The sequence below is a fragment of the Cicer arietinum genome, chromosome 5, assembly GCF_000331145.2.
Source record: "Cicer arietinum cultivar CDC Frontier isolate Library 1 chromosome 5, Cicar.CDCFrontier_v2.0, whole genome shotgun sequence".
NCBI lineage: Eukaryota > Viridiplantae > Streptophyta > Magnoliopsida > Fabales > Fabaceae > Cicer > Cicer arietinum.
The window spans coordinates 52,856,983-52,883,472 of NC_021164.2; the positions used below are offsets into that span (position 1 = coordinate 52,856,983).

At 28.4% G+C, this 26,490-nt stretch overlaps 3 protein-coding genes across 3 annotated transcripts; all 3 read right to left on the minus strand.

Moving 5' to 3' along the window:
- Window positions 1–779: 779 nt before the first annotated feature.
- Window positions 780–4,361, minus strand: LOC101492790 (tabersonine 16-hydroxylase 1-like). Its single transcript, XM_004506655.4, has 2 exons — window positions 3,402–4,361; window positions 780–1,439 (listed from the first exon to the last, which is right to left on the minus strand). Exons 1-2 carry the CDS (start codon window positions 4,308–4,310, stop codon window positions 816–818), a joined length of 1,533 nt encoding a protein of 510 aa, XP_004506712.1. The 5' UTR covers window positions 4,311–4,361; the 3' UTR covers window positions 780–815.
- An 8,591-nt stretch (window positions 4,362–12,952) lies between these two features.
- Window positions 12,953–15,126, minus strand: LOC101504626 (cytochrome P450 71D9-like). The gene is made up of 2 exons (XM_004506629.4): window positions 14,202–15,126; window positions 12,953–13,754 (listed from the first exon to the last, which is right to left on the minus strand). The coding sequence occupies exons 1-2, from the start codon at window positions 15,075–15,077 to the stop codon at window positions 13,143–13,145; spliced, it is 1,488 nt and encodes a 495-aa protein (XP_004506686.1). The 5' UTR covers window positions 15,078–15,126; the 3' UTR covers window positions 12,953–13,142.
- Window positions 15,127–17,214: 2,088 nt separating this feature from the next.
- Window positions 17,215–17,703, minus strand: LOC140920510 (secreted RxLR effector protein 161-like). Its single transcript, XM_073368792.1, has one exon. The coding sequence runs from the start codon at window positions 17,701–17,703 to the stop codon at window positions 17,215–17,217; it is 489 nt and encodes a 162-aa protein (XP_073224893.1).
- Between the last annotated feature and the right edge of the window lie 8,787 nt (window positions 17,704–26,490).

Consider the following 26,490-nt stretch of genomic DNA (forward strand, 5'->3'; position numbering starts at 1 on the left):
TAGACTATGTCGGTTAACTGGTCATACTCGAAAACATTGTTCAAATGTTACAGCCAACTCTAGTCAATTATCGTAATTTAAAATTTTTATTTATGTATTTTTATGAATTATATTAAAAACCTTTGGGAAATCGTCATTTAGAACTTGGGCTTCCTAAAATTTTATCGTAATTTAAAATTTTTATTTATGTATTTTTATGAATTATTTTAATTATATATATATATATATATATTATTTTTGTTATTTCAATAAAAATTAAAATAATTTTTTTTAAAAAAAAATCTTTGAGAAATCCCCATTTGAAACTTGGACTTACTAAAATTTTATCGGAATTTAAAATTTCTATTTATGTATTTTTATAAATTATATATATATATATATATATATATATAATATTTTTGTTATTTCAATAAAAATTAAAAAAATTGATTTTTATTTTTATTTTTAAAAAGCCTTTGAGAAGTCGTTATTTGGAACTTTGACTTCTTTAAGGAAGTAGCCATTCCAAATGGCGACTGATAACTAAAAAAAAAAGAGGACATTTTGGTATTTCATTTTCAAATGTGAGTATTTTGATATTTTTTTTTTAAAATGGATTATTTAAAAAAAACCCTTATATATGGTATGTCGATTGAATATGAGTTTTGTGTAACAAATAGTTCAAATAATAATAATAATTAATAAGTTTGAATATACAATAATTGTGTTTAATTTAAATTCTCAATAAAATTGCATATACTTTAACATCTACTAATTTGGAAGCATAAGTAAGTCATAAACCATAACATAACTCCTTCATAGTAGTTTTATTTAAATTAGCACTTAGGAGAAGAATGATACATAATAGGAATCAAGTATAAATCATGTTTCCTTCTAACAGACAAACCAAACGATTCACTCATATCAAGTTCTTCAGCTTTATTTCCATTAACCAATTTCCAATCAAAATGAAAAATCAAATTTGCTAATAAAATTTCAACATTAACAATACCAAATGTAATACCAGGACACATCCTTCTTCCAGCACCAAATGGAATAAATTGAAAATCAACACCTTTGTAATCAACTGAACTATCAATGAACCTTTCTGGATTAAACTTCTTAGGTTCAATCCAATAGTTTGGATCCATTCCAATTGCACTAGCATTAATAATGACCTTACTCTTAGCTGGTATCACATAACCATTTATTTCACATTTTTCACTGCATTCCCTTGGTAGTAACAATGGAACTGGAGCATGTAAACGTAAAGTTTCTTTAACCACTGATTTTAAGTATTTTAGTTCATGAAGATTTGCTTCATCTACATACCCTTTTGTTTCAAAGACTCTTCTTACCTCCATTTGTGCCTTTTTCATCACTTTTGGATTTTTGATAAGTTCTGACATTGTCCACTCTGAGGTTTTGGCTGATGTTCCACTTCCAGCACTAAAGATATCCTGAAAAAAATGTTCACATGAACATAAAATTGCTAACAATATTTTGGAGTATGATTGTACTAGTATAGGCTATAAATAGAAATTTTATACTAGTATAGGATTATAAATAGAAATTTTAAATTACAATGAAGGCCGCAATAGCTTAGTTGGACCGAGATTTTTTAGAATATCGAGAGTAGCAACACGACCTCTATTTGAAACTCAAATAATTCGTTTTCCTATTAATCAATTTTATTTCAAATCTTTATGTTTTAAAAAATTCAAGAATTTATCTCAAAAAAAAAAAACAAAAAATTCAAGAATTGTAAACATATTGTACTTAAACCTTTACATAGAAATTTCTTCATTTAAATGTATATTTGAGTGACTTGAAACTGGAAAGTGCTATATGTTAAAGTCAATAGAGGGTTAGTTGACAGTTTGCTACTTAAAATCGGATACAATGTGAGTCTTGCTTTTCCTCTTCCTAATGCTAGTTGTATTTAAAAAGATCTATTTTAGATTAGCATCTATTTAACTCATGAGACGTTTTTTTATTTTTTTTTATTTTATAATAGCCAACCGTTAATAAAATTCACATTGTTAAAAATTGTTAGTAATATGTTGAGAATAGAGATCAAATATCTGACGGTCTCCCTTATTACTTCACTCATTAATTTTTTTAAGATTTTTGATTTGTGTTTATGAAAAGGTTGGTGTGTGATTGTGTTTGGAAGAGCTTATTTAGGATTATCTGATATCTAATATATAAATACTTGTGAAAGTATTTAGAAGAACATATGAAAATAACATAAGATAAGACACGGTTATAATTTGTTTTCAACTTATTTCATTGAACTCCACATAATCAAATTGTATATGTAAACAATTTATATAAAAATACTTATGTGATAAATATCTTGAGGGTCAAATATGTTTTTTCTCCCTATAAAATTCCATTCTTTCAATTTTAGTCATTGGAAAATAAAAATATAATATTTAGTCCCTACAAAGTTATCATGAATGCAATTTTGATTTACAATATTTAAAAAAGTTGTTTTACAAAAAATAGATCAAAATTTGATTTCTAGGTTCATATTTCTGTCACTTTTATGTTTTAGTTTTCATATTTAAAAAATTCATATTTAAGTCATCTGAAGTTAAAAAATTTAAAATTTTTATGGATGAACTTTTTTAATGTTCTAAACATGCTAACTAAATATCATTATTTTTTTTAAGTTGAAGAAAAATTATACATATTCCGTCTTAACATGGACTAAAACTATTTGTTAAATAATTTTATTGAGATTAAATACTATATTTATATTTTATATAAAAACTAAAATTAAAATATTAAAATTTTATAGATACTAAGAGCATCTTCAACGGTAGCTAAAATGAGTTCGTCCGCCAGATGTAATTACGTAACCTTCAGTTTTTTGTGAGTTCACTGTTGGAGATGTACCAAGTTGTTATCACCGTTCTCTCACGAAGGGACGGTACTTTGATACAGTTATCTTTTTTTATTATTAGTTTATGAATAATAATAAATAAATGATTTGTTAGTGGTGGACCCTGTCTAATGAACATGTGAGTTCGTAAAAAATGAATGAGTTATTTCAAGATGATGTGACACAGTGAACCCCATTTAATGAACTCATATTGAGTTCACCGTTGGAGATGCTGTAACATATTCAACACCTTACTTAAGTTGATTATCCAATCGGATAGAGATAATCACACTTCAAAACACTAGAGTAAACAAAGTTATTTCAATTTTTTTCTTATAAAAGTTTGTTGAAATTTTTTACCTATAGGAATTAAAAAGTGTTGTGAGCATCTAAAGGACCTTCACTTAATTGATCTTTGATAATATTTAATTATTTTTCGAAATTAAGTAGTTTTCAATAGAGAGAATATAAGTTTAATTTGGTAATTGAATTGAAGAAAAATTAAGTAGTTTTTAATAGAGGGAATACTGACCAACATGTTTGCTTTGATGATGCTGTCAGACAGAGGATGTTCAAGGTTGTTCTGTTTCTGAAGCCTTAATAATACATCAACTAAATCTTCACCTGTTTTTTCATTGATTCCCTTTGTTTCCAAACTTGACTCCAATTTATGATATCTAAGAATTTTCTCAAGAATCCTATCAATTTCCTTATGAACCTTCTCAGCTTTAGACCTTATACCTGTCAAAACTTGAAGCACTTCAAAAGAAGGAAACAAATCAGCCAAAGAAAAACCACCAACTAACTTTGTAAGATCCTTCATAGCATCCATGAATGCTTCTTGATCTTCTGATTTTCCACCTAATGCAATTCTTGATGTTAAACCATAGGAAAATAAATTAATCATCTTACTAATATTAATTGATGACCCTTCATTCAAACTTATTTCTTTGATAATATTTGACACCTCATGTTCCCTAATTGGTTGAAATGATTTAACACATTTTGGTGTTAATAATTCAAAGGTACAAATTTTTCTCATTTGTCTCCAATAACTTCCATAAGTTGAAAAACTCATGCCTTTAGAACCATATGTTAAAATATCAGCTGCAAGAAGATGTGGCCTATTGGAAAAATTGATGTCATGTGTTTTCATTATTTGTTTGGCCATTTCAGGGGAAGATACAACTATGGTGGAAAGTTGACCAAGTTTTATATGCATTAATGGTCCATATTTTTGTGATAATTTTGTTAGGCCATGATGTGGCATTGAACCAAGTTGGTGCATGTTTCCTATAAGGGGTAGTTTTGGGGGTCCTGGTGGTAACTTGGAGTTTGAAAGGTTTGGTTTTTTTGATCTCCAAATTAGGATAAACACTATGAACAAAAAGAAGAGGGATATGAACATATGTGATGAAATATTTTTGGGCTCTACCTCCATGATTTTTGAAGGAAAAAAGCTATATTTGATGTCTGATTAATAATCTTTGCCACCATAACTAATATTGGAAAAGGCCAAGGTTTTTATAAAGAACCAAAAAACTTAAATAATCATTAGTTCGAGCTAGTTTTTGGTTTTATGTTTTAAAATTTTTAAAAACCAAATTTAGTTTCAGTTTTGATTTAGATTTATTTTGAGTTAAACTTTTATCTTTAAAAAATATTGACACATACAATAATTAAAAAAAACTTGAAAAATGATTATGCACGTTAATAATAAAAAAAATTACACCACGAAATAGCAAGCGTTTTATGAATTATGAGTCACCATCAACAATTTTTATAAGAATTACTAGTATTACACTCAGAGCTAGTAAGATGTGAATTACACTACCAACGTTGAAATCTATGATGTTCAATTTTGTTTTTAATAAAAAACTATTTTAAAGTAAAATAATTTAAATATTATAAATTTATAATTTATTTATTCAGTAATAATTTTCATAATGGTAGTTGCTGAAACTTTATGCATTTGGACTAACATTTGTATACGGATGTTTTAGTCAACTTTACTTTACAAAAGTAATTTTGATTAAAAATGGATTTTCTCTAATATAATTTTGTAATTGAATATTTATTTCTTAAACATATATTTTACAAAATAAACTTTATTTGAATTATATTAACTAAAAATATTTTTAAATGTATATTTATTAAAAAGAATATATGTTTTTATAATAAAATATATAATATAAATATATGTATAAATATTACGTTTATACTTTATTACTTTTTTTTATAAGCATATGAAATATTTAATCATGGACCTCACTCTATTACTGTTTTTATAAGCAAATGAAATATTATTAAGTTGAACATCATGTTTCGAGTTCAAATCTGAGACCTTACAATTTATTGTGAGTTTTTGATGATAATTATTGAAGTAGCAATGTCAATCACAAGAAATTGGGGTTTGAATTGTGATCCTTTTAAAATTTTGATTTCTATGTTTTATTTAAATTAACTTAAGAATGATCTTGGTTTGATAAACAATAAAAACAAATCATTATTCGTTAGTAATATAACAATAAAAACTTTACGACTTGATCAATGTTAAGTGAGTGATAAATAAATAGAGATAAGAGAAAAATAATTCACACAACGGTAATTCTAGTTCACCCAAAGTGGGTTACGTTCAGTCCTCACAACCGTGAGATTTTCACTATGTGTTTCAGAACCAAGAATGTTCTCCTTCACACATTTTATCTTGATCACACCTTAATCAATTACAATCTTCACCTTTCAACTTGGAAATGCTTTTTACAAACACACTCAATCTAACATAAAAGATAGACTTGAGTTATAAATGATATGTATGATAAAAGTGTTTGGGATCTTGAAACTTCTCAACACTTGATTGAGATAAATGAAAGACAAACTCATTAAATAATGATCCAAAGATATAGTGAAGAGGGCTGAAGTTTGCTTGAAGAGTTTTTGACTTGTTCTTACTTGAACAATTATTGATAGATTTGTAAATTGAACTCTTGCCTTCATCTTCCAATTGATCTTCGATTCATAGATGATAAAAGACTTTGAATATTCAGTTTAAAATGAATATAATCGTTGGACACACTTTTCAAGTGTTAGATACATTTTAAAGCAATTAAACATGTGTTTACATTGTTGTCCAGAACGTTCTTGACAATCGAAGAACGTTCATGCTTTTGGGTTTGATGGAAAACGTAAATAGGCTGTGAAATGTCAGTTTGGTACTGTTTCTAATCAGAATTATCTAGAGCTTTCTGCAGAAAATTGTAAGTACAATATACTTGTGTCCTTACTCCCTTGCTCACTACTCATCAATTTGAAGATCAATATTGAGGATGTTTTCCTCCTTTGGAAATTCATCTCGAGTTATGGACTTCACCATTGATTTGAACAATTTTGATACTCCTTAAATTGTGGTTTGGACTGTGGAAAATTATTTGTTTAATTTTGCCTTTATAAGAGAATAACCAAAATATTTTTTTGTTAAACCATAACATTCTTGGATTAAAGTTACGAAAATCAAAACGATATTTGTTTCTTTTTTGAGTGATTTGCTGGATTTTGAACTTCTGACAGTTGTTTTGAAGTGATTCCCTTCTTTTTATCACGTGTGCAGACTGCTTAGAGGTACACTGAAATGTCCAATTGAACCTGTCAAATTCGTACTTGATTCTCACTTAAACTTGGAGAACGATCTTGCTTGATAGATTGTGAAGCATAGTTTTTACCCTTATTCTTTGGAGAGATTCTTTTACTGATATGATCCTTATATATTTTCTGATGAAATTCTGAAAACAAATTGTAAATATTAGGAACAATCTTTTCTTTAAGAACATGAACATTCTTGTAATCTTGGAACTGTAAAGAACGTTCTCCATTTTTCATAATTCTGTCAAGAATGCTATTCGTTTATTTGAATGAACTTGCTTCCTTTTAATATGATCTTTCCATTAATTTTTATGCACTTTGATGAAGTTAATGACTTCTTGTTTGTTCACTTATGCAATTCATGTTTCTTAAATAAAATCCAAGTGCAGTCATTAGTAGATCACTATTCATAAAACTTAATCATTTATTTCATAAGATTTGTTGCCATTAATACATACATAACAAAAGCTTTTACCTCATCAATTAGATTATCTTATTAAAAAAAACTTGAACGCAAAAGATGTGTTTTGACGTGTACCTTGAGATTTTTTCATGAGGATTGTTGTACAGTGTCCCATCCCATGTGCTTTTAGATGAGTTGAGTTAAATATTTCAACTTAATTATCTAAATTGGCCTATTCCATTAAAGGATTTTTTTTATTTAAATAACCCTTTTTTGAAAAAAAAAACATCACACTACCCCTTTTTGAAAAAAATATACTAAAATACCCTTTTTTATTTTAAGTTATAAATCGCCATTTGGAATGACGACTTCATTAAGGAAGCCCAAGTTCCAAATGACGACTTCCCACATGATTTTTTTTTTATAACAAATTTCATTGTTTTTTTTTTTAATTTTTAATGGAATAACATAAATATTATATATATAATTCATAAAAATAAATAAATAGAAATTTTAAATTACGAAAAAAATTTAGTAAACCCAAATTCCAAAATGGGCATTTCTCAAAGGTTTTTTTTAAAAAAATTAATTCAATTTTTATTGAAATAACAAAAGTAATATATATATATATATATATATATATATATATATATATATATAATATATTTCATAAAAACTTGAATTTCATAAAATTTTATCGTAATTTAAAATTTCTATTTATCTATTTTTATGAATTATATTAATTATATATATATATATTACTTTTGTTATTTCAATAAAAATTGAAATAATTTTTTTAATTTTTTTTGTTTGAGAAATGCCCATTTGAAACTTAGGTTTACTAAATTTTGTTCGTAATTTAAAATTTCTTTTTATTTATTTTTATGTATTTTTATGAATTATATTAATTAATTATATATATAATATTTATGTTATTCCACTAAAAATTAAAAAAAAAATAATTTAAAAAAAAAAAACATATAGAAATTCGCCATTTCAAATGGCGACTTATAACTTAAAATAAAAAGGGGGTATTTTGGTATATTTTTTTTAAAAGGGGATAGTTCAATGATTTTTTTTTTTCCAAAAAAGGGTTATTGAAAAAAAAAAACCTCCATTAAATTCGCTAAAGGAGCTGGCATATCGAAACAGATTAAAAAAAGAATACTTAATATATATTTTAATGCCTTTAGTTGTTTTTTATTCAACTAAACTTAAACACTAAAATTAATTTATTAATTAACTTAATTAAAAACTAAAATATTAAGATATTAGTTAATTCTGAATTCCGTTATCTGTATTGCATAGTAACTGAAACCAATATATGGTTATTATTTTTTACGACACATTTTTATAATGTGGCATTAGATAAAGGTTATATTATTTAAGAGCTCTTTTCAATGATTATCATATATATATATATATATATATATATATATATGATAATTTTAGATTTTTTAATGTTAATGGTGTCTATGTTTTGACATTATTGATAATTATCTTTATTATTTTTGTGAACTTTCAAATAAAAAAGAATAAAATTAGCAGATCAATCGCAAGACCGTCAAACTGAGATATAATGTGATATTTTGAATTTAATCACCTAAATAGATCCGTCGTACCCACATCCATTTTTTTGAAGGTTAAATGAGATGGATTAACCGTTATTTTTAATATTTTTCTTTTGGTTATAGTGGTGGAATTTTTTTAATCATATTTTAAAATAATGATCGAACTCTCTTGATTTCCTTGTAATAAGATTTTCCAACAAAGTTTGTGAATGTTAAAAAATTTAGTTTCAATATTAAATATTTCCAAAAACTGTATTACTTTTATATATTTATTTTATAATTGTTGATATTATAAAAAAGAAAAAAATATTTACATTTTTTAATGATAAATTAAATATAGATACTTTTTTAAAAATCATTAATTCATTCATGTGAAATTATAAAAAGTATCTTATAATATTAATGGAGAAAGTGAAATTATTATCAATATTAATGACTATTTTACTATTAAGAGACCACTATATCAAGCCTATAATTTCTACGGGACATGTGTTAATTTGATACATATAATAACAAATATATTTGACTATTAATTTACTTTTTTTTATTTTAAAAAAAGATAGTAAGCTCTATTATAATTAATTTATATGATTGTAAAGGTTGAATTTGAATTCAAATTGTTAAAACAATATTGAGATCTGCAACAAGAATTAACCAACAAAATAGAAAACAAATAAATGTAGAGAAAAAACGAAAACGGAGAACGTTTTTGAACAGAACTGAAATACCAGAAAACGGAGAATGTTCTTGGTTTTCTGATGAAAACAAAGAATGTTCTGAAAACCAGAAAACGGAGACCGATTATCATTCTCCGTTTCTGCAGTTTTACAAACGGTTCTTCCAATCAAATTAAACGAAAAATAAAGAAATATAAGGGAAGAATAACACTCAAATTTACATGTTCGATCTCAATTTATGAGACCTACGTCACATGCAAGCAAGCAAGATTAATCCACTATTGTTAATTGAACTTTACAAGATTAAAGTCTTCTCAATATTGACCTCCTAGTATTTATGAATCAACAATCCTAACATTTTCACTCAATCTTTCTTTCTCTCCCTTTAATCTTCTAATTTCTTATGAATCACGAATTGCTTATGTCTCTATCAATTTTCCAGATATTACTGCTACAACTACATCATTACCGCTGCTACAATATTACAGCTTTATTTATAGTATACAAGAGCAAACTAACTATAACCACCTATCATAACTAACTTGGCCAAATGTAGTTATAACAACCACTAAAACTTAACCAACTTTAGTTAAATGATTTGAGGCACATATTCACAATTCTCCACTTTGACTCAATATCAGAATAACTCCATCATTGTTCTTGTGTACCAGCTTTACTGAAATAATCTATTTGAGGCATAAATCTCCACACAAATAAAACGTCCAATATAATAATACTAACATTTATCAGTTGAACTACGATTTAAGGACGTATATTAACTATTTTAATTACTCATAATAGTAAATATATTTTTATATAAAATATAAAAAATTAATATACTGCTTATAAACAATAAAAATATAATTTCTTTTATGAAATAATTTTTTATAAAATATAGTCAATAAATAACTATTTAATTTATAAAAATATTGTTAATTTATTAATTTATAAATCAAATATATCACAACTGTTAGAATTTAAGAGTAGAAACTTCCTTAAGCCAAAAACAAGAGATTGAACAAATCCATAATCGTGTCTTTTTCCACAAAGGATTTCAAGGGACTCCATGCGAGGAATCCAAAGTTCAAAACGTTGTTGGCGGTGCCGAGTGGACAATTTAGTTCCATTTGCATCATTTTTAATCTTTGTGACCGTTTTATGTTTTTTAATCTTGTCTTTTTTATGCAAAAGATTCGGTGTATTCCAAATATTTTAAAACTAAACCTTTAATTAGTAATAATTACCACTACGACAAATACAAGAATCTCGATTAATAGGACAAAATTATTTAAAAAAATATTAACAGATAAGTATAAATGATGACGTTGTATTTTATATAAAAAAATATTAGATAATAAATACTATATAAATTCATTCACAATTTAATGAAATTGAACCGAAAACAAGAAGTTAAACACAATACTATTAATATTTTTTAATTAAACTAAAACTTAAGCATAATAATGACATAATTATTATCAAATACAAATTTGGAGATTAAAAATTTATGCCGATATGTATCAAAAAATTACAGATATCACAATATATATTATAATTGGCTTTTACATGTTTTCATATTTTAAAATTATTTTTTATCTTTAATATTATCAAAAGTTTATTGCTCTTCGTATTTGACTAAATAAATGTTCAAGAATTGCACATTTGATTCTTCACAACTAAAATTATTTAATAATTTTTAGTGGGGTAAAAATACTCTATCCCTCCTAAAATATAATAAAAATGAAGTAAAGAATGTTTTAATTTTGTTTTTTAAATTTTTTTGTTTAGACAAATCAAGACTTAAAGTATTTCATTAATAATAACGTGTTTAATACATTGAGATATTTCCATTAAAATTCAGAAACTAATTAAAAACAAATCTGTTTTTGACAACAAGTGAGCAGTTTCGTTCGTTTTGTGCAATGAATCTCACTTGGTGCCTTTGTCTGTTTGAAAAGACTCGAGAGTTCTTTCGTACACACGATTAACAAATAAGGAGATAAAGGGTCTCCTTGTGAGAGACCTTGTCTAGGAATGATAGGGCCAACAAACTTGTTTACAATAATTGAATAGTCCATAGTTTCCACATAGAGAATAATTCAAGTTATCCACTAAAAAGAGAAACCCACCTTTGTCATGATCCCACGAACAAAATCCCATCTAATAGAGTTAAAGAATGATGTATTTAATTTTAATTTTGGACCAAATATATCGTTCTTCTTTGACTTTTTTTAAAATAATTTAATGGGGTAACTACTCCAAATTAGATGGTCGTAAATCTGCCTCTAAATTACTGATAGTGCATGATTGTCATAGCTAACCCATTTTTTGACGCTACCGAGAATCAAACATGGAAGCACCACATCCAACCTAGAGTGTATGTGAATTGACCCTCGGTTGAAATATATATGTACTATCTTCGTTCTTATATGTAAAACCCTCTTATAAATTTTTTTGCAAGACCCTTTTTAATTTACAAGTTGCTTGCATTAATTACTTTTCTCACAAAAATACTCTTAATTAAATAAAAGAATTAACAAATTATTCATTTTCTCTTTCTGAATAATGAAGAATGTACATTGTTGGCACATTTATTCAGATAATTATTTTCTTTAATTTTTGTTCATTGATGGAAATAGTCTTACAATTAAGGACGAAGGTAATATATCTATATAATTATTTTTACTAAAATAAAATTATTTCATTACAATGGAAACGAAGTCAGTCACTAAATAATTATTTTTATTAAATGAAAATCATTTTATTTCAATGGAAACTAAGTCACTTAGTAATACAACATGGTAAAAACAATAAAGTTTTTATATTTGGACACCCCTAATTTTCCGACATCGAGACAAATGGACCGTTTGCCCACATAGCCATAATGGACAGGCCAACCTTAAAAAATTACGACCTATAACAAAGTGAGCCAGACTGAATTGACTCATTCATGTGTACAATCCATTTGAACCCAAACGAGTCAGATTGGGTCGGCTCATTTAACAACTCTAGTTACATCACTAATATGTCACATCACTAAATCTATTTCTTTATCTTTTATTGTGTTATTTGGATCTATGAGCGTCTATAAAATATTTTTCAAACGATAAATATAAGACCTCTCTTGGATGTATAGTCATCCTAATAGTAGGATCCTAATAGTAGGGTATGAACAACTACAATAGTTTGTCTATAAACATATTTAACCATAAAATTTAGTTGAATAACTAAAGTATTGGTAAATAGCCTTTTATGAACTTAGAATACTTGATCGCACTTGCTAATTAAGATGCTTTTGGCGACATTTTGGGTATCTAACTTATGACATTAACAAGCATAAATTGACACTAACATTAATTTAGTGTAGCTATTGTGGCGGATGCTCCATGACTTGTAGCTAACTCTTAGCATCCACTATTTAGTAAGAAACGCTAATTAAATCTAAGACATTTATACAATGGTTGAGGCTAATAGTTGTCTCGACTTAGCTCGCACCACTTAGCACAATGCGTATTCTCAAAAACCAAATATATTATTATTCATTTTAGATGTATTCAAATTAGAACACCCATAAGCCAAGATTATCAAAATCACAAAGATACACGTACACTTTTTTAGAAGCAAAATTTATTATTAGTCACAAGAGCAAGTTGTGTGCTAGTCATTGGGCTTCTAATATCCACATATACTTAAAAAATGCATTTTGTAATAGTTATGTTATATTTCTTCATCAATCTTTTGTTAATATAAAAGAATATTAATACATCAAAATATTAATATATCACATCCTCACTTTGATAAATATAATACGGTACTTGCAAGTATCAATTCTTTTACATTTAAGTTCATCCTATTAACTTGTAAGTAGTGAAGATATCTATTATATTTTACCTATGACTCGTTAGACTATCCACCATATGCACGTGACATATTTTATCTGTAGATAGTTGCAGATACAATTTTTTTGCCATCCCTAGAGTTGGCTAAAGATGATAAGTGATCGGAATAAGATATAAATCATCTTTTCTAGTAACAGCTGATCCAAAAGTTTCACTCATGTCTAAATCTTCATTTTTAACTCCATTGGGAAGCTTCCAATCAAAGTGGTACAATAACATTGCAAGTGGAAACTCAACATTGATCAAACCAAATGTGAGTCCCGGACACATTCTTCTTCCAGCACCAAATGGAATAAACTCAAAATTATTACCCTTATAGTCTACACAACTTTCAACGAATCTTTCAGGATAAAATATCTCCGGATCAACCCAATAATTTGGATCTCTTCCAATTGCCCAAGCATTCACTATGATTTTGCTTTTAAAAGGTATATTATAGCCATTTATCTCACAATCTTGTCCACATTCTCTTGGAAGCAATAATGGAGCTGGAGGGTGTAATCTCAATGTCTCTTTCACAACATACTTTAAATATGTTAATTTCTCAATGTCCCTTCCATTGAGGTTTTTTTCCTTATCAAAGACCTCTCTTACCTCAGCTTGTACCTTCTCCATTATTCTTGGATTTTTAATCATCTCAGCCATTGCCCATGCTATGGTAGTAGCTGATGTCTCACTTCCTCCTCCATACACATCCTTCAAAATAAAGAGATCTAGTTATAGTTAATTTGATTTGAAATTTGAAAAGCACCCATCTTTATATAAGAAAGACTAAATTATTAAATATATATATCTTATTTCATACCAATATTAATTGTAACTCCTTTGGAAACCATCCACAAGAAAAGAAAAAAAAAAACCACATTTTAGAAGAAGGGATAAATAAATTTTTATGTTCAACAAATTTCAATGAGAAAGAAGGAATTGAGTACATACATATAATATTTGCTTAAATGGAGTAGAATTTACATTTTTCTATGCCAAATAGTAATTGTTATTTTTCCTTAACAATTTACATTTTTGTGCTAAAAACATAACCCTTATGTACACATTTCAGTACTTATCAATCAAAACAAAAGTAGATAAAAAATAAGGAAATAATAAATTTCTAGTTAACCATAGGAAATATATTAATATGCTTACCAAGATCACAGCTTTGACACTATCATCACTTAAACAGTTCTGCTTCAACAGCACATCTACAAGATCTTCTTCTACTTCTTGATCTTCATTAGCCCTTAATTTATTAACCTCTCTATGCTCATTAATAATCTTTTGCATTATAATATCAGCTTGTTGATGCAACTTTTCAAGCTTAGGCTTCAATCCAGAAATGTTTTGAAGCCATTTATAAGAAGGGTACAAATCTCCCAAATTAAATCCTCCAGCAACCTTGACAGCTTCTCTTACCAATGATATAAATTTTGTATTTTCCTCACACTTTTTCCCAAAGGCTGTTCTTGAAGTGATTGTAGATATTGTTGAAAAAACTTCTTTTGTAAGATTGATTGATGACCCTTCTTTTGAAGTAATCCATTTAATGAGATTAGTAACCTCTTCATCTCTAATTGGTTGAAAAGATTGAACACTTTTTGAACTTAATAGCTCAAGTGTACAAATTTTCCTAAGTTGTCTCCAATAATCACCATAAGGTGCAAAAGCAATACCAACATTATTATAACTCATTATTGTTGAAGCTTGAATTGGAGGCCTTGATGAAAAGATAAGATCATGAGTTTTCATAACTTGTTTAGCACATTCAGCTGATGAAACTATAATAGTAGAAATCTCTCCTAGCTTTAGATGCATTAAGGGACCATATTTTGTTGATAATTCTCTAAGTCTATGATGGGGAAGTGAACCAACAAGATTGTGTATGTTTCCTATGATAGGTAGTTTCCATGGACCTGGTGGTAAATTTGGAGTTGATTTTGATTTCTTGGTTAGTATTTTGTGTGACATAAACACAAAAATGAAAAGGGTGAGAATTGATGCAAAATATAGAAATTGAGAATCCATATTGTTGGAAACAGAATTATGACTCTCTTGCTTTGTGATGGAACTCTGTTTGTAACTCCAATATATAGAATGTAGAAATTTCATAATCTTCTAGTATCATGTATTGGTGACGTATTTAATGGAAAAAAATGTTTCAAAACGAGTAGTTATTATTTATCAATGGCTAAATTACAGTGGTCCCTTAACTTAATTTCAGGTAACGTTTTAGTCTTTTATCTTTTTTTTTCTTCCCGATTTAGTCATTTATTCCTAAAAATATTAAATAAAGTATGAAAATATGAGTTTATTTGAAGATTTGCGTTACGAAATTGATGAAATTTGTATTATATTGAAGAATATAATTAATTTTATGAGTTTTGATTGAATTTTTTTTTGAATTTTTGTATAAAAAAGGATATCATTGTTGATATTTTAAAACATAAAATATCAAATTGTCGCTTAAAATTAAAATAAAGAACCAAGTCGGGAAAAAAAAAGATAAAGGACTAAAACGTTACCTGAAATTAAGTTAAGGGACGACGAATGTAATTTAACCTTTATCAATTATATTAGAACTCAAGGACTATATTAATGTTATTTTAAACGGTTAGAATAATTGTATTTCTATTTATTTATCGTTTTTAAAGTGCATCACAGTATTAATTATTAATTTATTAATAATATTCTTAATTATTTATTTATATGAAATAAATAAATAAATACATACAATAGTAAATATTCAATGGTATCATTAGAAAAGTGATTGGTTTTAAGAAAAAAAACTAAAACTTTTGATTTTTTTTGTTTGGGTAAAACAGCCTTAAACACGTTAAAAAAGGGACCATAATAATAGTAGTTAAGAGAGACTCAAATGAAAATTGGAGAGAACTCAGTCTACATGTGAGTTAATTTTTTTTTGAGTGAATTAAAGTTTGAATGAGATAATTTCAGAATTTATTAACATCAGAACATACCTCAAATAGATGAGTTAATCCTTTTATTCTTAATCATTTGTATAGCTCTAATTTTCAAACCTTTTTACATCGGAACACAACATATCAAAATTGGGTACTAGACTCTATTCCCAATAAATTAGAAATTATTACATACCCCAAATCAATACTGCCGAAAACCCCGCCTGCAAAACATTAAATTTTATTTTGTAATATTTAACTTAATATAAATAGTTGATAAAAAAAAAAACTTAAAATAAATAAAACCCGAACCTTGTGGCTAGGTTTTTTTTTTATATGAATGTGTCTATATTTTTCTTAAGGTCACCATTTATAATCAATATAATATTTGAAATTATGAAAAACTAATAATTAATTTAACTATAAAAATAATATTAAAAATTATAAATATTATTGCTTGATATATATTTTTAATATAAAATATGAATTAATGTACTGTATTATATAAATAATCTAATTTTTATAACATGACAAATGATATATATGTGTAATGTATCTCATATATAGTTTATACAAAAATATAATATTATAATTTTATTTAAAGTTTTATCTAAGATATACACTTCCGCAAGAAGGGTTGCAATGGAAAATGACAAATAAATATAAGTTCTTTCAAAACAGATACTTGCCGCCATGATTTATTTATTAGTGAAAAACATTGTAGAAATTCTTAAAAAAAATCTGCTAACATCCTACAAACATCTATTCAAAATCGGCACCTTTAATTAAATATATACAAAAATTATGAAAATTTAAAAAATATTTATTTTACCCTAAATTATGAACATTAAACTAAAAATAAAATTTATCTACAAATTTAATATTTATAAAAGAGATAGAAAATTTAAGAAAAATGATTATTTACATTGATAGAGTGCTTCATAGCTCTTATGTATCCCCCACTGTAACAAATAAATCAAAACTATGCAATTTTAAATATAAAATAGTAGCTGTGTTAGTTGATTTTAACTTGCATGTTTACGATTTAAAAATTTAATTTGAAAGGAAATTTAGGAACACCACACTATAAAAACTTAGTTTCCTAAATAAGATTAAATAAGATTAACAAAATGTACCATCTCATCTAATATCTTATTTTATTATTTAAAGTGTTACCACTCAAGTGTTTTAATGACCAAAAGTTAACAGGGTATTATTCCTAGTTCACCAATAAGTCCTTTAATCTATAAAGCTTCTTTAACACCTATAGTAAGCGCAGTGAATTCAGCTTGAGTTGTAGAAAGTGCTACCACCGACTGTGTAATTGCTCTCCAAGCAGTTCCATATAGAGTGAAAACATAATCAGAAATTGATTTTCTAGTGTCCATGTTTCCAACATAATACGAGTCCACACATCCTTTGATTGGTTCCTTGTCATGATGAGTCTTTTTGAATTTTAAATCAGCTGTTAGTGAGCTATTTAAGTACCTCATAATCCACTTAAGTGCTGAGTAATGCAATGCTCCTGGATTTGTCATAAAGCTGTTGACAACATTCACAAAATAAGACAAATTTGGTCTACTATATATCATTCCATACATTATGCTGCCAACTCCACTAGCATAAGGAATGATATTCAGTCTTTGCCTTTCCTCATCAGTCTTAGGTGAGTCTTGCATAGACAATTTGTAATTTTGTCCTAGAGGAGTAGTAACTTGACTTGTCTCATGCATTCTATATTTAGTGACAACTTTCTTCAAGTAGGCAGCTTGAGAAAGAAATAGTCCCACCCTTCATTCTATTTCATTTTATGTCCATTCCTAAGATTCTCTTGGCTTCTCCAAGTTCTTTCATCTCAAACTCGTTACTAAGATCAACTTTGAACCTTTTAATTTGGTCTTTACTTGAGCTTGCAAGAAGAATATCATCTACATAGAGTAATAGGTAAGTTGGAGAACATTATTGACTTTTTTGAAAAATTGGAGAATGTTCTTGAGCTGAAGAACGTTCTTGATTTTCCTTTTTCAGAATGTAAACACAACTGTCAAAACTACATCTTTGGAAACCAGTTCTTATCATGAAACCATCAAACTTCTTGTACCATTGTCTAGTACTTTGCTTTAGGCCATACAATGACTTTTTAAGAAGACAAACTTTGTTGCTGTCTTTAGCAAATCCTTCAGGTTGCTGCATATAAATGGTTTCTTCCAGATCACCATGTAGAAATGTTGTTTTGACATCCAACTGCTCTAATTCCAAGTCTTGTTGAGTTACAATTGAAAGCAAAATTCTAATTGAACAATGTTTTACAACATGTGCAAATACTTCATTGAAATCAATTCCTTCAAGCTGAGAAAATCCCTTTGCAACTAATCTTGCTTTGAACCTTATCTTCTCTTTACCTTGAATGTCTTCCTTTCTCTTGAAAACCCATTTTGATCCAATTACCCTTTAACTCTTAGGAATGCCAACCAAAATCCAGGTTTGATTCTTTTTTAAAGATTGCATCTCTTCATTCATAGCCGTCACCCAAGCTTCTTTGTCTTCACTATTAATGGTTTCCCTGTAGTTGCTTGGTTCATCTCTTTGAAGATCTTCAGCAACACTTAGCGCATAACAAATTAAATCTGTTTCACCATATCTGATTGGAGGCTTGATAACCCTTCTTTCTCTATCCCTTACAGAGTTGTAATTGGCCAAATATGTTTCTGTTGCAGCATTATCATCAAGTGATGTATTATTTATGTCTTCATGATTAATCTCTTTATCTTAAGGTGGCTCCACCTCAATATGAGCACTCTCATCATTGCTGTTTGAAACACTGTTAAATGGAGAACGTTCTGCGTTTTTGCAGTTTTGAAATGGAGAATGTTCTGCGATTTTGCAATGTTCTTCATTTCTGCATTTCTGAAACGGAGAATGTTATGCGTTTATGCAGAACTGAAATGGAGAATGTTCTTTGTCAATCACGTGCATTCTTGTTTCATCAAACACTACATCTCTTGATATGATGCATTTGGGCACACCTTGATCAATTCTCCACAACTTGTAACCTTTTATTCCTTTAGGATAACCAATGAAAGCACATTTGATTGTTATAGGATCCAACTTATCTTGCCTTGTGTGAGCAAATGCTAAGGAACCAAATACCTTCAAATTTGAGTTGTTTGCTGGTTTTCAATTCCACATCTCAATTGGTGTCTTAAATCCAATAGTTGATGAATGGCATCTTTTGATCAAATACACTGCTGTAACTGCAGCTTCTCCCCATAATGTTTTAGGCAGCCCTGCACTCAAGATCATACATATGACCCTTTCCAAGATTGTTTTGTTCATCCTTTCAACAATTCCATTTTGTTTAGGGGTGCCTGCAACTATTATATGCCTTTGAATACCTAAGTCATTGCAATACTTATTAAACTGCTCTGAAAGATACTCCAGGCCATTGTCAGTTATTAAACATTTCAGCTTAGTTTCTTTTTGAGTTCCAATTTGCATATGCCATTCTTTAAATTTCATAAAAGTGTCACTTTTATTTTTAATGACATAGATCCATACTTTTCTAGAATAATCATCAATTATGGTTAAGAAGTAAGAACATCCAACATGAGTCTTTGTCCTTGAAGGACCCCACAAATCAGAATGAGCATATTCAAAAGGTATAGAGGTGTTGTGTTGGCTAGCACCAAAACTGCCCCCTCTTAGACTTTCCTAGAATACAATGATCACAAAATTCCAAATTTTCAATTTTGTCACCATTAAGAAAATTCTATTTTGATAACTTAATTAAGCCTCTTTCACTTACATGTCCTAACCTCATATGCCATATTCTAGAAGATGAATGCAAATTAGAGCTAACAACTAAAGCTTGTGCAATTATAGTATAACCCTCTAAAATATACAAGCCATTTCTTTTAATAATGGTCATGATATAATGGTCATGATATAATGTCATCTTTATTAATAATGGTCATGATATAATTTTTTATGTTCGTGGAATATCCTAAAATGTCAAACATACCAACATAAATTAAATTTCTTTTTAATTCAGGTATGTACCTTACATCATTGAGCAGTAACTCATTGACATTGAACATTTTGAATTTGATTGTTCATTTGCCTTGGACTTTACATGTTTTGTTGTTGCCAAGCAGAACGACTCCACCATCACGAAGATCTATTGATTCAAAATAATCCTTTCTTGGACACATATGAAAAGTACAACCTGAGTCTAATACCCAGTTCTTTTCACCTTCAGAATTCGAAATCATCAATGCCTCTGCAGATTCATAACCAACATCAACAAGTGTAGCATTTCCTGAATCTTGAGAGTTACTTGATTCTTTTCTTTAAAGAAAATATTTCCTGAAATGTCCCTTCTTGTGACAATGAAAACATCTATACTTCCCTTCAAATTTTGACTTTGAATTGGACATTTGCTTATTTCCATTTGATCATTTCTTGTCAATTCTTCCTCTGGTTACATTCAGACTTTCAGCATGATTATCATTCTTGAACTCAACTCTTTTATAACTTTCCTTTGTCCGGATGGAGGCATGCACTTCTTCAAGAGTAATTGTTTGTTCTCTTCCAAACATTATAACATCCTTGAAATATTCATATGAACTTGGCAGGGCACTAAGCAGGATCAGAGCTTTGTCTTCATCATCTAGCTTGACTTCTAAATTTTCTAAATCATCAAGGATCTTGTTAAATCAACAAGTTGAACCGTGACATGTTTCTCTTCATCAATTTTAAAAGAGAACAATTGTTGTTTCAAGAAGAGCCTATTTGAAACTGATTTAGTCATGTAGAGAGATTCAAGTTTAAGCCATAAGGCTGCTGCTGTTGGTTCCCTTGCAACCTCCCTCAAAGCTTTATCTCCAAGACACAAGATGATATTGCTCTTTGTCTTTTCAATCAGTTCTTCCTTTTCTCGTGCCGCCAGTTCTTCCCTTGCAAGATCCGATTCACCCTTCAACGCGTTCACCAAGCCTTGCTGTACTAGAACAACATGCATCTTTATCTTCCATAGACCAAAATCATTTGATCCATTGAATATTTCAATGTCGAATTTTGTGGTTCCAACAATTGTTGCCCCCTTCCCCACAGACGGCGCCAATTGTTAAAACAATATTGGGATCTGCAACAAGAATTAACCAACAAAACAGAAAACAAATAATTGTAGAGGAAAAAGCGAAAACATAGAACGTTCTGCGTTTTCTGCTGAAAATAGAGAACGTTCTGGACAGAACAGAAAACCAGAAAATGGAGAACGTTCTTGGTTTTCGGATGAAAACAGAGAATGTTCTGAAAACCAGAAAACGAAGATTGATTATCGTTATTCGTTTTTTTGCAATTTTGAAAAAACAGTTTTCACAATCAAATCAAACGAAAATTAAAGAAGAATAAGGGAAGAATAACACCAAGAATTTACGTGTTTGATCTCAATTGATGAGACCTACGTCACGGGCAAGCAAGCAAGATTAATCCACTATTAATGATTGAACTTTACAAGATTAAAGCCTTCTCAAGATTGATCTCCTAGTATCTATCACTGTTTATGAACCAGCAATACTAGCCTTTCTCTCCATCTTTCTTTTCTCCCTTTAATCTTTGTTCTCTAATTTTCTGTGAATCACGAATTGTTTATGTCTCTCTAACTAACTCTCAGTTTTCCAACTATGACATACATCAACACACTTCAACCTATTACAAGCTATTTATAATGCATTTTCAGTTATAGTATTTAAAGGCACATAGTCATAACTATAACAACCTTTATCATAACTAATTCAGTTATAATAATAACTAACTCGAAGTATGTTACTGATTTGAGACACACTTTCAAATGAAGAATTTATCAAATTAACTTTTTATTTTAACTATTTTTTGAAATTTTATGAAAAAAGTTATAGCAAATAAATGAAGTACTTAAAATGATATTTTAAAATAAACTATTTAAACTAATTTTTTAGTTGAAATGTTATATTTAATTTTTTTTAAATATTATAATAAAAAAATAAAATACTACAATAATCATTTTTAAAAAAATCTTAAACAAACAAACGCAATATCTCGACCAATCCGGATTTGATTTCAACTCAATTAAAACAAAATAAATTTTAAAAAAATTTTAAAAAAATTGGAAATTTCAAAAACAATACACGAGTTGTATAAAAAGACACACACGATATTAATTGAAATTTCATATGCGTAGATAATTATTATTAATGAGTTTGCATCTGGATGATTTAATTGTAGATATTATTCTTGTTGAAAACATTTGTTTAGTAAGATTGATCGATGATTTTTCTTTTTAAACAATCCACTTTGTAAGATTAATTACTTCTTGCTAAAAATTTAGTTTTGTAACATTAAGAAATAGAATTTAAATTTCATACAGAATAATAGTTGCAAAATATCATTATTGCAACCGATTAAAATAATATTTCTTTTCCCCATTGTTCGTTTAAAAAAGATTCATTACTTATTCATCTCCAATTGATTGAAAAGATTGGACACGTTTTGAACTAAATTGGAGTGTAAAATATTTCCTTAGTGATGGTCAAATCTGGTGGCCACTCACCAAAAGATATATAGAAGAAGCAAATACACACTTTTGTTTGTATGGTCAAAATATTGGTTAAGGAACGAAGCTTCCCACCAGGCCATTCTTTCTTGAACTTTCTTCGTCAAGAATGATGACTACTTAGCAAAAAACAAAATCACTTAGTTACCTCGAAAATATAATTACTCACAAAGAAAGTTTTTTTTTTTTTAATTTTTTATTAGCGAATGAAATTTGTAAAATATTTTTTTTTGTATAAATTTTTTTAAAAGTTTGAATGTGATATTTACAGTGTATAAATGTATTAATCTGATCGAAATATTTTTTTAAAATTTATAAGTTTCTTAGTTTATAAAAGTAGTGGTTGCATGACGAAAGAATAAATAGAATAAAAACAATTGAAAATTTTATAATAAAATGAGTAATTTTCATTTTAAAAAATATGATTAAAAAAAGATGAGTTAGTATTCAAAAATTTGTTGTCAATGTTTGTTGGTTATAATTAGTTATAACCAACTATAATTAGTTATAATTGACATGAAATGTTTGTTGGTTTGGTGGTTTTGTTCATTGTGTGTTAACACAAGGTCTATTAAAAATGAGTTCGAACCCAGGTCTTCCGCGAAAAGGTGCATTGATCAACCACCAGAGTAGTGCAATGCTTTAGTCAATAATTGAAAGTTATATGTATATATCCCTTTGTGAAACAGTGGCAGAACCAAAAGTTGTAACTCTTTCTCAAGTGACATTATTTTTCTATAAATAGTGTCACTTTGGACAGAACATGGACATGAAATTCTAGAGATTGTCATCCATTTTTCTCACCGTTTCTTATATTCTAAGTCATCTTATTCTTTTCTAATGCATGAGCAAAGAATAAGAATCATTATTTTGTAACATACTATTGAAAGATACTCTTGGTGTGAAAGTGCAACTCATATCAAGGTTTTCCAAAGTACCCTGAAGGGGATTCACAGGTTATCTCATTTGCATCCGATTGGTGGGGGCGAATCAAACCTAAAGACTAGTGTATCAACACGCTTTGGAATTTGCTACATATAATCTTCATCAACAACTTCACTATTAAAGTCTTGCAGCATTGTCACCAACACGGTTCCAACAATCTTTAGGTTCGATTTTATTTTCAATCAATGGCTGCATCACTCAAAGAAATTACTTCTAATTTTGTGAAGTTGGAGAAATTCGATGGAGGAAATTTTATCCGTTGGCAGAAAAAGATGAAATTCCTCCTTACAACTTTGAAGGTGGTGTATGTTTTGAACACCACAAGACCGTTGAAGAAGGAAGTGGAAACATTAGTAGAAACAAGAGAAATGCAGAAGTGAGACAATGATGACTATATATGCATGGGCCGCATTCTCAACGGAATGTCTGACTCCTTATTCGATATATATCAAAGTAGCATATCTGCAAAGGAACTATGAGAGAGATTAGAGTCAAGATACATGCAAGAAGACGCTACAAGTAAGAAGTTTCTTGTTTCTCAATTTAATAATGATAAAATGGTTGATAATAAATCAGTAATAGAACAAATGCATGAGATTGAACGTATTCTTAATAACTACAAACAACATCAGATGCACATGGATGAAACCATTATTGTATCCTCCATAATAGACAAACTTCCACCTTCGTGGAAAAATTTCAAAAAATCTATGAAATATAAGAAAGAAGACATATCACTTGAGCAATTGGGTAATCACCTTCGTTTAGAAGAAGAGTACTGTAAACAAAAGGATACCAAAAACCAATTTTCTCATGAAAAGGTCAATGTAATGGAGGAAGGAAATTCAAGCAAATCTTTTAAGAAAAGAAATCAAGATTTTGATAAATCTCATGAAAAACACAATGGTAATGATGAATAACAAAAGAAAAGAAAAGGAAGTTGTTATCATTGTGGAAAACCAGGACACTTTAAAAATGAGTGCAAGTTCTTGAAAAGGAAGAACAAAGAGAAGAACTCAAGTGCAACAAAAGATAATCTTGTTGCTGTCATTTCTGAACTCAACATGATTGAAGATGTTGAATCTTGGTGGATAGACTCTGGTGTTACCTGCATGTGTGCAAAAATAAAGAACCATTTAAGACCATTGATGAAGAAGATGGAAGTATTTTATACATGAGAAATGCATCAACTGTCCAAGTCAAAGGAAATGGAACCGTGAAGATTGAATTCACTTCTGGAAAAATAATTACTCTTAAAGATGTATTTTATGTTCTTGATGTTAGGAAGAACTTGATTTATGTACCTTTACTTAAGAAGTTTGGTTTCAAATGTGTATTTGAGGGAGATAAATTTATTCTCTCTAAAGGTGGTATGTTTGTAGGGAAGGGTTACCTTTTCGAGAGTATGTTCAAATGTAATGTTGTTAATAACTATAATAATAATAATATGATTTCTGCTTATATTGTTAAGTCTTGTGATTTATGGCATATGCGACTAGGACATATTAACTTTAGAAAATTAAATGATATGATGAAATCAATTTTAATTCTGACTTTTGATAAAAATTCAAATTCATGTACTACTTGCATGCTAACTAAAATCACAAGACAACCTTTTAAAAGTGTTGAAAGAAGTTCTAAGATATTAGATTTAATTCACTCTGATGTATGTGATTTACATGGTTGGCCTACAATTGGTGGTAAAAAGTATTTTGTCACTTTTATTGATGATTACTCTAGATTTTGTTATGTTTATTTAATGTACTCTAAGATTTAATGTACTCTAATATTTAAAGCACAAGTAGAACTTCAACATGAAACTTTTATTAAGTGTTTTAGAAGTGATAGGGGAGGAGAGTTCTATCATCCTGAGTATTTTGAGTTCACTGGTATTGTGCTTTAAACAACTGCACCATACTCCCCATAACAAAATGGAATTGCAGAAAGGAAAAATAGGATATTAGAAGAAATGGTGAAGCCATGCTATCTGCATGTTATTTGCTAAATAGAGTTCCCAATAAAAGGAACAAGATAACTCTATATGAACTCTGGAAGAAAAGAAAACTCAATCTTAACTATATAAAAGTTTGGGGCTGTAGAGCAATTGTTAAGGTTCCTGAACCAAAAAGAAAGAAATTGGGAGAAATAGGAATTGAAAGTGTATTTCTGGGCTATGCTGAAAATAGCAAGGCCTATAGGTTCATGGTTGTTGAATCTAATGACTCATATCCTATTAACATAGTGATTGAGTCAAGAGATGCAATTTTTCAAGAAAATAGATTTAACTCAATTCCACATCCCAAGGAAACTGTATGTTCTAGTGTACAAAGTCTAGAAAATAATGTATCTAATAATGATGCTTTGACATGTTCAGAATCCAGAAGAAGTAAAAGAGCCAAAAAAAAGAAAGATTATGGCCTGGACTTCTTTATGTTCCTTGTAGAAGGTACAAATGATTCCATTAACAGTTATGGACCAATTTGATACAATTTAGAGAGTGACCCAAACACATATGAAGAGGCAATAAAGTCTCAAGACTCTTCCTTTTAGAAAGAAGCCATCCAAGAGGAAATGAACTCAATTATGGGGAATAAAACTTGGAAATTGGTAGACTTCTCACCTGGATCCAAACCAATAGGTTGTAAATGGATCTTTAAGAAGAAAATGAAAGTTGATGGTACCATTGATAAATTCAAAGCTACACTTGTTGTCAAAGAGTTTACACAAAAAAAGGTATTGACTACTTTAATACTTATGCACTTGTTGCAAGAATTGCATCCATAAGACTGCTTTGGGCACTAGCTTCTATCTATAAGTTTGTAATCCATCAAATGGATGTTAAAACTGCTTTCCTAAATGGAGAGTTAGATGAAGAGGTGTATATGTACCAACCTGAAGGATTTGTTGTCAAAGGGCAAGAACATAAAATGTGTAAATTGACTAAATCTTTATACGGGTTAAAACAAGCACCCAAACAATGGCA